This window comes from Mirounga angustirostris, unplaced genomic scaffold (assembly GCF_029215605.1).
Source record: "Mirounga angustirostris isolate CCGP_5_RB_7025 unplaced genomic scaffold, mMirAng1.0.hap1 SCAF_4, whole genome shotgun sequence".
NCBI lineage: Eukaryota > Metazoa > Chordata > Mammalia > Carnivora > Phocidae > Mirounga > Mirounga angustirostris.
In genome coordinates this window covers 149,723,604-149,737,607 of record NW_026991712.1, presented here as the reverse complement: position 1 = coordinate 149,737,607, position 14,004 = coordinate 149,723,604, and the positions used below count along the sequence as shown (strand labels likewise).

General features: G+C 37.7%; 1 protein-coding gene across 1 annotated transcript in view; it reads left to right on the top strand.

The window, feature by feature from the left end:
- Window positions 1-14,004, top strand: part of RNF11 (ring finger protein 11) — a 37,970-nt gene that overhangs the window by 20,803 nt on the left and 3,163 nt on the right. The window contains exon 2 of the mRNA XM_045897727.3: window positions 13,820-13,989. Coding sequence (XP_045753683.1) covers window positions 13,820-13,989 — 170 coding nt within the window. The remainder of the gene's footprint in view (window positions 1-13,819; window positions 13,990-14,004) is intronic.

The window sequence follows — 14,004 nt, the reverse complement described above, 5'->3', positions numbered from 1 at the left end:
GCATCCTTAAGACACCCTGGTTCCTTCAGATAAGCAGTCTTATAAGATTCTTACTCCTTTCACCTGCACCCCAAAATATTTCACTAGGCTTCTAGGAAAAATCTCACATTAAAATGTAGGCCTTTTCAACTTTAAACATATGGTCCTGGGACACCTGCATGTCCACACAGAATGTAGTTGGACCCCTTTCTCACACCGTATACAAATATTGACTCAATTGTTCATGTACCTAATGGAAGCTAAATCTGCACAGCTTTTAGAAAATATTGGAGTAAGTCTTCATGACCTTGGTTTAAGTAAAGCCTTGGATGTACCAAGAAGCAACGGTGACCCAAAAACATATAAGATGAACATCAGCAGAATTTAAAACTTGTGCTTTAGAGGATACCATCAGGAAAATGAAAAGACAACCCATAAACTGCAAGAAAATATTTGCAAATCATTTATCTGATAAGGGACTGTGTCCAGGATCTATAAAGAACTCCAAAGACAAAACCCAGTTTCAAAAAGGGCAAGGGATCTGAATAGACATTTCTCCTAAGAAGAAATACAAATGGCCGGTGAGCACATGAAAAGATGCTTAATATCATTTGCTATCAGGGAAATACAAATGAAAACCACTAGGGCGGCTATAATAATTAAACAAGATTTGGTATTGATGTGGGAAAATTGGAACTCATACATACACTGCTGGTGGGAATGTAAAATGGTACAAGTACTTTTTTGTTGTTGTTGTTTTTAACTTTTTAAATTTGAATTCCAGTATAAGTACAAGTACTTTGGAAAAGAATTTGGCAGTTCCTCAAAAGATTGAACATAGTTGTCATGTGACCCACAGTACTCCTAGGTGTATACCCAAGAAACATGAAAATACATCCACACAAAGTTGTACACAAATGCTCATAGCAGCATATTCGTAATAGTTAAAAAGTGGAAACAACCAAGATGCCGATAAATGGCTAAACACATACAGCTGGTGGTGTGTAAATGTGTGTAAAAAGGAATGAAGTTCTGATACATGGTACAACATGGGTAAATTTTGAAAACATGCTAAGTTTTAGGCCTCCAAAGACCAAATTAGTATGATTTCATTTATATGAAACGCCCAGAGTAGTCAAATCAGTAGAAACAGAAAGCAGGTTAGTGGTTGCGTAGGGCTGGAGAATTTGGGAAAATGATGAATGACAGCTGATAGATAGCGTTCCGTTTGAGGATGATGAAAATGTTCTGAAATTGTGATGGTCACATAACTCTGAACATACTAAAACCAGTGAATTGTATACTTTAAATGAGTTAATTCTGTTGTGTGAATTATAGTTCAGTAAGTGTTATATTAAATGTAGGTCTTTATAAAAGTGGTACTGTATTTCCTTAATGCTGAGATGTACTTTTAAAAACTTCTGTTTTGGGGGGAGCCTGGCTGGTTTAATTAGAGGAGCATGTGGCTCTTGATCTTGGGATTGTAGTTTAAGCCCCATGTTGGGTGTAGAGATTACTTAAATAAACTTAAAAAAAATTTTTTTTTAAACTTTTCAATGCTTTTTGAAATCAGAATGTGTATTTTAATGTGTATATTTAATGGACTGGCCTTCCTTATAGCCTCAAACTTTGAATCCAAGAAATAGACACTTCAAAGAATTCTGCAACATTCTTACAACTGAAGTTTAGCAATCTTTGGAGGAAATTAATTTTTATTGGTGATGTTACCCCTGGGTCCTTCAAAAAATAACCTTAAAAAAAAGAAGGGTGAGGGTATCTGTTAGAGAACTTAGTGCAGTAAATGCAATACCAGACTTCCTGAGCTCCAAAGCCAACTTTAGCTGCTACAGACTTACTCTTTTTGGAATTAATACCATTTTTTTAAGCTCTCATTTATTAACTCCTTCAAGGCTATACATATTCTGCCTCTGGTTGGTTTTGCAAAGAATTCTTGGGCATATTACTCTTACCTTTCAACTAGGAGTCTTATATTTGCATCTGCCATTTAAGAAAGAAGAGTTATTGAAATGTGTATTATTCATTGAACTGATAAGATTCAAAGATAGAATGCTTAAATGAGAAATTCTAGTATTTTTTGTAGCCCAGCAGTTGTACAACAATAACTCATGCACTAAGTCAGAGGAATGGCTCTTGGCCCACAACTATGCTGGAGATCTGCCCCACTGGTAAAAAAATTCTTTGTCAGTACTTGGGTGCCATTTCCCCTCTGGAAACCAGTTTGCTTGAGAAGAAAAAGGTAGCCCTAATTTAGGAAAGAAAATGGTGGTGGTGCTTATGAGACATATTTTAGACAAAATTGACTTAGAGGAAAGATGCTGTATTTTAATGATACACATGGATTAGAAGCAGAAAGCTGTCAAGGAACCAAAGCAGCCACTCTCCCATTTCTTTTACTCAGGGGTTTCAGTGTTTTTTATTTGTGGGCTCTAGTAATGTCTGCTTCACTCAGCATTTTTTTTTTTTTAATTTTTATTTATTTGAGGGAGAGCGCACAATCACAAGGGACAGAGAGACAAGCAGACTCCCCGCTGAGCTGGGAGCCTGACGTGGGACTTGATCCCAGGACCCTGGGATCATGACCTGAGCCGAAGGCAGATGCTTAACGACTGAACCACCCAGGTTCCCCTCACTCAACATTTCTAACCTATCTTTAATATATATGTCTCCTCATAACCCCAGTTTTTACATGCCTCTTATTTGTTGCTCGATGACCTTTCAGGTCAGTTGATTTGAGTTTTCCAATTCTAAGAGAAGAAGGAATCTGATTGGTTCACCCTCTTTTCACCAACCAGGAGGTGTAAGTCATCAAATGTTGGCTAGCCTATGGGGCCTTTGGAATGTATGCCTGTCCCAGAAGTTGCCAGCTCACGGGCAATTGAGAGATAGTATGGAGCTGTGGGTGAGATAGCTATCTTCACTTGTTTACTATCTCTGGATTCCCTTACTATACGGGATTTAGGTTTCAGGACAGACCTTACCTGGTTACTAAATCTCCTTCACCTAAAACAGCATCTGAAATGTGGGTGGTTGGGTGTTCAAGAAATACTTTAATTCATGCTTGGGCTCAAAATGTGGCCTTGATTTCAGTTGTCTTGAGCTTTAGATGAATGAATGAGCTTATCTAATGACTTGCTAATACAGAGTACCTGTGGTGATAATGCCTTACCAGCCCTCCCCCAATTAGGATATTGTAAATAACCCTGTGTAGTAAGTCCTCAGTGAATATTTATGTAGTGAAAAGAAGTCAAACTTTTCATTTAAAAAAAAAAAAAAAAGCAAATATGGGGCGCCTAGGTGGCTCAGTCAGTTGAATGTCCGATTCTTGACATTCAGAGCAGGGATTGAGCCCTGCTTCAGGCTCCTGCTCAGCAGGGAGTCTGCTTGAGATTTTCTCGCTCTCTCAGATAAGGGGCGCCTGGGTGGCTCAGTGGGTTAAGCGTTTGACTTCAGCTCAGGTCATGATCTCAGGTCCTGGCATCAAGCCTCGAGTGGGGCTCTGTGCTTAGCGGGGAGTCTGCTTCTCCCTCTCCTTTCCCCTCTCAAAATCGTTTTTTAAAAAGTAAATCTTTAAAAAAATAAGCAAATGCCAAACCACCTCCATGTAATCAGTGTTTTTCTTCCATGCAGATCACTCTAGTTTGTATACTTTCTTAACAAAAATGACATATCATTTGTCAGTATCATAGATGGAATGCCGTCTCTTATCCCCTCTATATGTATAATTGTTACCTCTTATGATTTAGGAATTGCATTAATGCTAATCTTTGAGGACTTTGTTTGGCTGGTTGGTTGTTTAGTTTGGAGTTTTTTTGGGTCATGATTCACTGAATATCAGAGTTAGAATATGCATTGAGACTGTCCATTCCAAGTCTTCCATTTTATGGCCTTAAATTTCAGTCTGGCAAATTCAGAGAAAACATTCCCAGTAGGAGACTGCAGCTGGGGAGGGGGTGGTGCCAGCAGCAGCTTGTGAGGCTGTAAGGAGAAAATCAGAAGAGCTGACTCTTACTTCCTACTGGAGGAAAGGATACAGCTTTTGGTGACAAGCTGCATTCTTTAGCAGTGACTTTATTTTTCCTTTACCACAAACCAGACTTGTACTATTTCCAGCCTCAGCACATTATTTAGGCACTTACCCACTGCATTGTTTTAGTTTCTGAAAATTGTATCATATTCCCTAAATTGGGTTCAACTTTTAATGCACTGCCTTTCAAATAGACATGTTTACACTTTGATATGTTTCTGTCTTTCTTGGCTTGTATACTCCCTAAGATTAGGGCCCATTATATTTTTCACAGCATTTATCATTTTATAGATGCTTTGTAACAAACAACATATATTAAATAATTAAACATTCTATATTAACAAACAACTGCTTCAGAGAGTTTTCTCATCAGATCAGACGTTGCTTTTTTGTGACTGACCCTGTCTTCTCTTTGCTCTGCCTCAGCGTATTTTGTAATCCTTTGTTCCTTTTCTGTTCTCCTCCCTCCTGTGATGCTGCATTTCTTATCCTAACACACTTTAATTTTAATTCTTTTTCTTTACTGCAAATGCTTTTTTTTTTTTTTGGCTTCTCTCTCTCTCTCTTTTTTTTTTTTTTTTTTTTGCATGAAGATGTGGAGAATTAAAGCATTAAGGAGAAAGGTAATGTTTAAATTGATATTTGCTTCTTTTATGAAATCCCCCTTTCACAAAATTTAAATTCACAGGGCAAATATATGTGTCTCCTATCAACATTGAGGAAATGGTAGTTAAGATAATACATTAAAGTCGATGATGGAGATAAGTGGAAGGAGGGCAAGTCAGAGGAATCAGGAAGGATGGTGGTGCCGTTTTAGGAAGGCCTAAATATTGAGTCCCTGTGTTAGTAGGTACTTCACTTATATTTCCTTAGTTATTCCTTACAACACTCTTAAGATAGGTATTCTATTTTTCTGAAGTGGAACTTTAGGCCTGGAGGTACTGAGTAACTTGCTTAGGGTTGCATACCTGGTAAGTGCCAGAGCTGAGATTACATGAGATGTCTGTGTTCTTTCTACTGTACTTCTCTATCATTAACCTATAGTAGGCATATAAATTCTGAGTTTGAGAAGGACTGTGGAAGTAAAGAGATAGTTTGGTTTTGAATGTATTGAAGTTCCTATGAGATAGGTAGGTAGAAATTTAAGAGGCAAGAAACTAGGTATTTTCACTTGGAATGTTATAGTTTACATTGAGTTTTCTTTTTGGTTTTATTTAATCCAAATCATTAGCAGTTTTTTCATAGCATGTTTACAAAATCCTGGTATGAATATATGACATGGATTACAGGAACATGAGTGCTTTGATATAAATCATTCAGTTATCCAGTAATGTTTATCAAATCCCTGTGAGGTACCAGATACTGTGTTTAGTAAATAGTATACATTGGTAAGCAAAATAGACACAGTCCCTGCCCTTATCAGACTTATAGTCCAGTGATGAGGAAATATAATCAAATAATCATGCAGATAATAACACCTTTTTAGCATAAGTACAAAATACCTCATGAATTATATCATAGAGGTGAGGGCAGCCAAGTGAATCACCCTTGAAGGTGCTAGCATTTATGTTAATTAGTTTAGTGATTTAGATTTTCATAAACTGATTCATAGTATTTTTGTAAGCGTCCTTGTACATTGGAAATGAATAATTGGTAAACATTTTCAATAGGTATTCAAAATCTTATTTAGAGTTCACATTTGGGGGAGTGGTGAAAGTAGGTACTATTATCAGTCATTCTTTATAGAATATACTTAGCAAGACAAAAACAACTGTATAATCCCAATATTATGGCATGTACACTAACTTTATTAAGTATTTAACAATTGGCTAGGGGTTCCAGGAAATGTAAAGAAACACGAATGAAAAAAAACCACTAGAGTAAATTAATGGGTGATTGTTTTTAGTTGTTAGTAGGTAAGGTTTTTAATTGACCTTTTATTCATCTGCTTTATTCAGGCAAAGTGAATTCTTACTGTGGATCTCAGTCTGGTGGGGAAGACAAACATGCAAATTATAACTAAATGTAAAATTACAACTATGACAAATGCTGTGAAGAAAAGTTACTTGGGGCGCCTGGGTGGCTCAGTTGGTTAAGCGACTGCCTTCGGCTCAGGTCATGATCCTGGAGTCCCGGGATCGAGTCCCGCATCGGGTTCCCTGCTCGGCAGGGAGTCTGCTTCTCCCTCTGACCCTCCTCCCTCTCATGCTGTCTCTCATTCTCTCTGTCTCAAATAAATAAATAAAATCTTTAAAAAATAAATAAATAAAAGAAAAAAAAAAAGAAAAGTTACTTGGTGTATAAAAGCCTGTTATAGAGGAGAATGGTTAGTTAGGAAAGGTTTCTGAGATGGTAGAAGTTGAATTGAGCTCTGAAGAAAGAAAAGGCGTTATTTAAGCAGAGTAGTGATGGAGGAAAGTGTTTCACGTAGAGTACAGCAGGTACTGTGACTTCCTGTAGGAGAGATCATGGCTCTAAAAAAGGAGCTGAAGGAAAACCAGTGGGGCTAGAAAGCAGTGAGTTGTTAGATCAGGAAGGAGGGCAGGTAGGAAACCAGACTGTTCAGGGCTTTGGAAGTCTTATTAAGGACTTTGGCCTCCATCCTAAGAGCAGTGGGAAGCTATTGAATGAAGGGGTTTTAAGTATGTGTGAGGAGGGCATAGAATAGAGTTGAGCCTGTTTTGAAAGGACTGCTCTAACTTCTGGATAGAGAACAAATTGAGATTTTGCTGGCTAATATTATACACCAGGGACGAAATGGGAACTTAAGAGTATTGGCAATAAATACGAAAATAAACAGATTCTGTCAGTTTTTCAGTAGAAAATTAACTCACTGGAACTTGGTGATATATTACATATGGAAGAGTAAGAGGGAGGGAAGTGCCAAGGATGTCTCTGTCTTACAGAACTAGAAAGATGGTCCTGTCATTCACTGAGATAGGGACGCCTAAAAGAGGACCAGATTTTGGAGGAGGTTCGTTCATTTTGGGACATGTTGAGTTAGAGGCACTTTAAGGACATCTGAGTTGGAACTGTCAAGTAGAGCCTGGAATTTAAAAAGGAGATTTAGACTGGAATATAAATTTTTGAATCATTTATATCGAAGTGGTAATTTTTGTTGTCAGCATGGACATAGTTATTAGGTGAAGGGTATAGGACAGGAGAAGAGGCCAGGACAAAATCTGTTGCATTAGTGATTCCAAATGCAGTCACATTCTGAGATACTGGGGATTAGGACTTCAACATAGGAATTTTAGGGGACACCGTTCAGCCCAAAACAACATCTCTGTCTTAAAAGTACAGAAAAAGTATGCTAAGTCATGTTCAAAATAATAGTTCCTTCAGGGATCTTTTAAATTTTACTTTGAGAAAAGGAATAAATCACAAGTACTGTGTAACCACCATTGTCAAAACATACCTTTTTCACAAAGGAGAATTTTTTCCACTAAGAATTTCTAATGAACATGACCAAATAAACTGAAAGCAAAGAAGTCAATGTGGGAACTGTCCATCACTCTGAACGTTATCTAGATTGTTCTTCGATTTCATAGGAGGAGTCACAGCACTTAGCATATAGTTGTAATCACAGCTCTGATTTATTATGGCAAAAGAATACAAATCAAAATCAGCAGAGGAAAAAGGAGCACGAGTCCATAGGAAATAGACCCAAGCTTCCAAGAATCTTCTCATAGTGGAGTCACACAGGATACACTTAATTTCCCCAGCATTGAATTGTACCAGTATGTGTGAAGGGTTGTCTACTAGGGGAACCCAAAATACTGAGTAGGCACCCACTGCCTAGGACATACCAAAATTACAGACTCCCAGGAGGGAAGCAGGTGTTCGGCATAAATCAAATTGTTTACACAGTGTTTAGGTACAGTGAGCCATCAAGTAGGAAATGGTGAGAACTGTCCCAGAATCCAAATCTTTTAAAAATTGCTGTTTTTTATCCATGTCTTATCGTCCATTCAATGTCTTCTAGCTGGCATTAGAAGTAAGATTCCATTTTGCCACAAATACCATTGGATCTCTAGTCTGTAAACAATAACTCACACAACAAGCCATTTTAACAAGTATGATGGAAATTCAAATTAGGTGTATGTGTTAAACCGAATGGTGAGGCCATATCCATCTTTAAAATATTAGCAGTTCTTAGTCATTTCCTTCCCTCTATGGCTTTCAGAAAAGTTGTATGTAAATTGAAATTAGAATGTTGAGTCATTTTAAATACCTCGATGGTGCTTAGAGGGTTCCTTTGCTTTAACAAAAAATACCAAAGAAAATACATCCATAATATGTGTAATTAAAAGATAGGGTTTTTATTTTTAATATGTATTAATATGTTTCTTAAAGTAGGGCTTTCCTTTTCTGTTCTTTCTTCACTGTACACATGAGCTGGAAGACCAAGGAAATGTAGCCTCTTAAAGTACATGCTTAGAGATTATTACCTTTAAAACAATTTAAAACAATTCTTTGTTTGTAGTAGGTATGTTCAAGGATTTTGGAGACCCTTATTACCAATACACGTTTTTCCAGTGTGACTTCATATGTGTGTCATCCTGTGCCATGCTAGTCAGCTGGACTGGGACTGAGAATCAGGAGGGTAGCCTAGCCTGGAAGTGGTAATCCAAGGGTTGAAAAACACTGACCTGGTAGAGGTCATAACAGAGGTCAAAGAAATCATATTCAGGGACAAGCCAGAGATCCAGGGACAATAGCTGTTAGCTTAAAGTCTGCAAACCAGAGTCACTGATGATGGGGAGAAAACAAATGGTTAGAATAACTTGGAAATGTTGACATATTTATAAAGCTCTTTATTGTTATCTTATGATTGCATCATCACCCTCTAAAGTGGTGCTTTTTTTTTTAATTTTTTTTTTTTTTAATTTGAGAGAGAGAATGAAGAGAAAGAGAGCATGGATGGGGGTGGGGGTGAGAGGGAGAAGCAGACTCCCCGCTGAGCAGCGAGCCTGATGTGGGACTCGATCCCAGGACTCCAGGATCATGACCTGAGCCGAAGGCAGTTGCTTAACCAACTGAGCCACCCAGGCGCCCCTAAAGCGGTGCTTTTATCTTTATTCAGCGATATTAAGAGACTGCTAAAGATATTAACAGTGACCATAGTAAGTAACAGACTCCAGTCTTACAATTTTTTAGATTAAAAATCCCATGTTCTTGGATAGCAGTGTTTTAAAAACTGTGTTCCATTGATTTCTGTGATTCTGCAAACATGCCCCTGGTAGGGGGGTAGAATGGGGATCCTCATCCCTCCTAGGTCACATTCCATTCCAGCCCCATTCCACTATTGTAGCTCAGTTTTAAATATTGTAATTATAAATGAGATAGTTCTGATGCTCAAAAAACCCATTGGATTAGTAGGCCATGTTACCTTTTTACACCAGGTAAAGAAAGTGATACCAGAGAACAGAAATCCCCAAGTGAGCATAAGGAGAAACTGTCCTCTAGTAGTAGCAGAATTTGACCTCTCAACCTTAGTAAGAACTACCTGATATAACCTACCTCAGGAGTTTCAATCAGAGGACAGACAGGAAGTTATGATAAGACTTTGGAGTTTATTTTTCTATCAGTTATAGAATCTATTTTACAGGGGCAATTTAGGATGGATTTGATATTCTTTGAAATTCTTAAATTGTAGAAGTTATGGAAATTATAAAACCTTTATCACAGATGATAAACCCTTATAGAACCATTTATGAAATATGCCTTATTTTGTGGTTTTCTTAAAATGTCATTTCAGTGTACTGTTCTTCAAAGTAATGTAAATGGACACAAGCCAGATCATTTAACTTGCAGAGTCTCCTTGCTATCTGGCAACCAGGAATGCTATAGTAGAAATTACTGATTTAAAAAAAGGAGACTGGGGCGCCTGGGTGGCTCAGTCGTTAAGCGTCTGCCTTCGGCTCAGGTCATGATCCCAGGGTCCTGGGATCGAGCCCTGCATCGGGCTCCCTGCTCAGCAGGAAGCCTGCTTCTCACTCTCCCTCTCCCTCTTCCTCTCCCTCTCTCGCTGTCTCTCATCTGTCAAATAAAATCTTTAATAAATAAATAAATAAAAGGGAGACCAAAATTCTGATTGTAATATTGTCAGTAATTACATGACTGTAGGCAGGTTTAGGCCTATAAAATGAGAGAGTTGGTCTTGGATGAATTCTAAGATTCATTTTTGAAAACTTTCACATACCTCTGCATAGTCCAATCCATTTCTTTTTCAAAACTAAATTTTGTTTCAGTTTCAGCTTTGAGGTATAATTGACATGTAAAATTATAAATCAAATCCATTTCTTAAATATTGGGATGTTCCATAGTCATATAATAGTAGAACTGCAATAATAGCTAACATTTAATGAACTTTTTTAAGATTTATTTGAGAGAGTATGATGAGGGGTGGGGGAGCAGAGGGAGAGGGACAAGCAGACTTCCACGACTCTGAACCAAAATCAAGAGTCGGACACTTAACCCAGGCGCCCCTTAATGAGCTTTTTTTATGTGTACTTGTACCAGGGACAACACTTGCACTTCCCATTTTATTCTTACAGTCGTCCTAGTACGTTACACATGAAGAAACTGAGTCTCAGAGAGGTTAAAAAAACATGGTGAGGGGGGTCTTTTTTAATTTATTTATTTAGAGTAGGTTCAACATGGAGCTCGAACTCACCACCCCAAGATCAAGAGCCATATGCTCTACCAGCTGAGCCAGCCAGGTGCCATTTGTACAGGGTCTTAAAGCTAGTAAGTTGCAGTTTTTTTTGACTCAACCATGAAACTTCTACATTGAAAGTTTGCCTATAGTTAAAACCTTGAAGAGGTATTTAAACCAAAGATGTCAACAGTCATATATAATCATGAATGACTAAGGGGTAATATAACTTTTATATGCACTGTAAAGCCTGCTCAACAGTTATTTTTCTAGTGCATAAACTAGGGTTTTAATATACATGTTGCATGTAACATTCTGAATTTGAACTACAAACTGAAAATTTTTGTATGTACAAAGTTCCTTTAAAAGGAAATATGCATTTAAAAAATGTTTATAAAGCAAAAATTGCCTGTGCTCATAGTGCTATAGATACACAGGGCTGAAAGAAGGCTTCCAAGCTGTACTAGAGAAATACAGTCAGTTTGGTATTTAACTTTTCTGGAAAAGCTAGAATTGACAGTCTTTTTTTCATTTGACTGCGCAGGTTAACTGAAGTTTCACTGTATTCTGTATAATATTCCTATTTCTCGTATAGGTAGACAACACCTACGTAGTTAAGCTGAGGCTAGAGACTGTCAGTATTGGGTGGTAGGGAGGAGGATTGGGGAAGGCTTCATTTCATGTCAACAACCTGCTGGACAAGGTATAATTTGGACCGGGGACTGCAGGGAAAGGTAGGAGGAATAGCAAGAGCAAAGGCAGTAAGATGGAAAAGCATGGAACTTAGAGGAAATAGCTAGTTTGCCTGCAACAATAGATAATAGCTCTTTGAATGCAATGTTAATAGTTTTAATACCTATACTCATTTAACTTCTTGCCACTTCAAGGTTGACTATTCCTCATTTAAGCCTTATAGCAACCCTATAAGGTAGAATCTAATCCAGATGGGTTAAATAGCTTAAACAAGGTTACTCTGTTAAGTGGTAGAGAAGTGACCTGAGCCAAGGTTATCTGGATCCAAGAGCCACGGTGTCATCTTTCTATGTAATGTGCACTAAATGAATATTTATTTAGATACAACAGAGTTATGATAAGCATTCACATGATGAGGTAGAAGTATGAAAGTACTTAAGTAACCATTAATGATTTGATGTTGGAAATTCAGAAGACATGAGACTTTTAACTACTGGCATTTTATTTGTACTAGAGGATATACTCTTATTTGATAAAGGATTTACTGGGTTTTGAGATTTTTAATTAAACATTTGTTCTAAATCTCAGCAAAGGGGGCGCCTGAGTGGCTCAGTCGGTTAAACGTCTGCCTTCAGCTCAGTGATCCCAGAGTCCTGGGATCGAGCCCCGCATCGGGCTCCCTGCTCAGCGGGAAGCCTGCTTCTCCCTCTCCCACTCCCCCTGCTTGTGTTCCTGCTCTCGCTGTCTCTCTGTCAAATAAATAAATAAAATCTTAAAAAAAAAAAAAGTCTCAGAAAAGGAATAAAGTACTTTCTTGAGAGGTAGAGATCAGTGATTCATCAGTCTTACATAATACCAAGTGCTCATTACATCACATGCCCTCCTTAACGTCCATCACCTAGTTACCCCACCCACTTTCCCCCCTCCCCACCAGCAACATGGTGTTTGTTTCCTATGATTAAGAATCTCTTATGGTTTGTCTCCCTCTCTGATTTTGTCTGTTTTTTTCCCCTCCCTTCCCCTATGATCCTGTTTTGTTTTTTTTAATTATTTTCAGTTAGCCAACATAATAGTACCTCATTAGTTTTTGATGTAGTGTTCAGCAATTCATTAGTTGCATATAACACCCAGTGCTCATCACTCTGTTTTCTTAAATTCCACATATGAGTGAGATCATATAATTGTCTTGCTCTGATTGTCTTATTTCACTTAGCATAATACCCTCTAGTTTCATCCATGTTGTTGCAAATGGCAAGATTTCGGTTTTTTGATGGCTGAGCAGTATTCCATTGTGTATATATAGGAATCTTTAAAGTCTAATGTTCTGCCTTTAATAAACTCTACTGTCAGAAAAGGAGTGTTTACAAATAAGGCTATTTTAAAGGGACATAGTGGCATGTTAGGAGACATTGTGGAAAAGTCTCATTTTCCTTGAATTAAATATTCGGTATCTGAGCCTAATTTATATGTATCTGAGACTTTCTCCTAAAGCTTCTCTTTGGAAAAGATACTTACTTACCCTTGAGCCCTTATAAAGTTTCTCATTATGGGTGCTCTCAATTTTCGACTACAAAAGCCATTAGTTCAAAGCAGCTTCAGTTGATGTTCTGGATGATTATGGAGGTTATTTACATCCCCTAAAAACTTATGTTTTCCATTTGGGAGAAAGGGTGGCCTCCTCTGGCTCAGTTGTCATATCCAAATATGTATCCAAAAGCTTAAAAGGAATTTTACAAAAAGTTTATTGCAATAATACCCAGCCTTTCTAAATAAATTTTAAGGTTGTCTGTATGGGGAAAAAAGTTTACAAATAAGAGTCTATAGTGATCAGTTTTAATGTAAATAATGGTATACTGAGACTATAAAGCTCCATTGAATACAGAATACAGCCTACAGAGAATATTGAATACAGTCCATTTTATTAATTATTATGTATTGTTCCTGATATATAAATAGATGAATTACTGTATTTGTATATCAGGAACAATATATTCATGTGGAAATACTTCAAACAACATTCCTTGTGAGTTTTTCAGTGAAGATTGTGTTTTTATCTTTTTTTTTTAAGATTTTTATTTATTTGAGAGAGAGAGAGCAAGCATGAGTTGGGGGGGCAGAGGGAAAGGGGGAAGCAGTCTCCCCGCTGAGCAGGGAACCCTATGCAGGGCTTGATCCCGGATCCTGGGATCATGACCTGAGCTGAAGGCAGACGCTTAACCCACTGAGCCACCCAGATGCCCCTGTTTTTATATTTTAAAACTTGGTCAGGTATGCTAAAGTTAAGGCAGAGTAAAACAATCTCATACTACTGCACACTAGCCCAGCCTACCTCTCCAAGGTCACCTCTCACCCACTAAGCAAAAAAAAAAGAGACAAGGAAAACATTACCCCCAGAAAGCAGATGTTTAAAAAATAATCATTTTCTCTTTTTTAAAATTTAGGAACAAGTTCCAGTTCCGGTCTATCATCCAACACCTAGCCAGACTCGCCTAGCAACTCAGCTGACTGAAGAGGAACAAATTAGGATAGCTCAAAGAATAGGCCTTATACAACATCTGCCTAAAGGAGTTTATGACCCTGGAAGGGATGGATCAGAAAAAAAGATCCGGGAGTAAGTTTTAATAAA